Source organism: Stomoxys calcitrans, chromosome 1 (assembly GCF_963082655.1).
Source record: "Stomoxys calcitrans chromosome 1, idStoCalc2.1, whole genome shotgun sequence".
NCBI lineage: Eukaryota > Metazoa > Arthropoda > Insecta > Diptera > Muscidae > Stomoxys > Stomoxys calcitrans.
In genome coordinates, this window is record NC_081552.1 from 5,769,920 (window position 1) to 5,771,917 (window position 1,998).

A 1,998-nucleotide genomic window follows, 5' to 3' on the forward strand; every position below is an offset into this window, starting at 1 on the left:
TGTAGTGAACAGTGTGGCTGAAGATTTGGTGGCGGATATCTTCAGATTTCTTGCAGCGAAATATGAGGCAAGCTCGTTGAGGTAGACGTTCAACCTATCGCAGATGTCATCAATGGGTGGGGGGCCTGATGCCAAGATCGTACAGTCGTCCGCATATGATACGATCTCTATGCCGTCTGGAGGAGGTGGGATGGAGGATAGGTAGAGGTTAAACAGAGCCGGAGATATCACCCCACCTTGGGGAACTCCCTGTTTCACTCTACGGTGTTTTGACTTCTTATCCCTAAATTCCACAAATGACTGGCGGCCACACAGATAATTCGCGACCCAACGTTTAAGGCCTGGCTGGAGGGACGTGTTGGCGATGTCCTCAAATAATTTGGCATGGTTGACCGTGTCGAATGCCTTCGATAGGTCCAATGCCACGAGGACCGTCCTATCACATGGCCTGGGTTGATTGAAGCCACGGCAAATGTGTGTGGTGATGGCATGCAAAGCTGTTGTTGTGCTGTGCAGTCTCCGAAATCCGTGTTGATGCTCGGCGAATGGAAATTCTCCTACGAGGCTCGGGAGGAGTAATGCCTCAAGCGTCTTAGCCACTGGTGAGAGAAGGGAGATCGGTCTGTACGACTCCCCCAAACTCGGGTCTTTACCAGGCTTCAGTAGCGGGATCACTCTGCCCATTTTCCAGACATCGGGAACTATTAGAGTGTTCAATGACAGGTTAAGGACAGTGGTAAGGTACTCAACTCCAGGTAAATCCAGATTCTTCAGCATCAATGTAGAGATTCCGTCGGGGCCCAACGCCTTGGAAGATTTGGCGCCACGGATGACATTCGTAACTTCGCCCACGGTAAATTGTGATGGCTGTTCATCGGCTCGGAGACCACGAATACGGCGAATGGCTCTCCTCCTTGCCCTGTCTCTCTCGGGATGCACGATAAATTGACGGTTGAACAACCTGGCGCATCTCTTCGGATCAGTCACGGTTAACTCGCCAAAAGTGACTGAGGTCCTGTCGTCCCGTCTACCGGGGTTCGAGAGAGACTTAACAGTGGCCCACAATTTGCCTGCACCGGTGCCTAAGTTACATTGCTCCAAGTGTTCCAGCCACAAATTCCGCTTATGTTCGTTGACTACCCTGTTTATTTCCAGATTCAGCTCGCTGATTCTGGGGTTAGCGGGGTCCATAGCACGAATCCCATCACGCTCGTCTGCGAGTACCACTGCTTGCGCCGGGAAATTGGGTCGCACTTGCGGTATTCGACCGGCTGGTATAAAGCGAGCGGCTGCTGCGTTGATGATGTCTCGGAATTTCCTCTCGGCCACAAGCACATCAGAGGGGGGTGGCAGTTCATTGAAGCGGCGATTGGTATACTCTCTGAAGTCAGTCCAATTGGCCTTCTTGTAGTTGATGAACGTTCGGCGCTCAGAGGTTATGAAGTCGGGTGGTCGGTCGATGGTGAGGATTATGGGGAGGTGGTCTGACCCCAAAGAGATGACGGCTTGCCAGGATACGTCACTCAGGAGATCAGGGGATGCGATTGAGATGTCTGGCGAGCTGCTGCACCTCCTCGTAATCCTAGTGGGGGCATCCTCATTCACCGTGCAAAACGTGGAGCTATCTATCTGCTCTGCCAAAGCTATGCCACGCTGGTCGTTGATCTGTGAACCCATATAGTATGTGTTTCTTGATTTCGAGATGTTGCAATAAGAATGACTAGATTAGTACATCCCCCCACCCAATGGTGGTGGGTATAATAAAAAATTATTAATATTTCTTTTTCAATTGCAGTATGTCTTAAACGTTACAAAAGATCTTCCAAATGTCTTCGAAGCTTCTGGTGGCATTGAATATCTGCAGATTCCCATTACCGATCATTATTCCCAAGATTTGGCCATGCATTTTCCCTCTGCCATACGATTCATAGGTTTGTATTACTCATTCAATATATAAGTAACAAAAATTAAACATTTTCTGTTTTTTATTTTTCACAG

The 1,998-nt window shown here is 49.2% G+C and overlaps 1 protein-coding gene across 1 annotated transcript in view; it reads left to right on the plus strand.

The window, feature by feature from the left end:
* LOC106087797 (dual specificity protein phosphatase Mpk3) overlaps positions 1–1,998 on the plus strand; it is an 82,822-nt gene that overhangs the window by 69,792 nt on the left and 11,032 nt on the right. Inside the window, exon 4 of the mRNA XM_013252968.2 lies at positions 1,796–1,931. Coding sequence (XP_013108422.1) covers positions 1,796–1,931 — 136 coding nt within the window. The remainder of the gene's footprint in view (positions 1–1,795; positions 1,932–1,998) is intronic.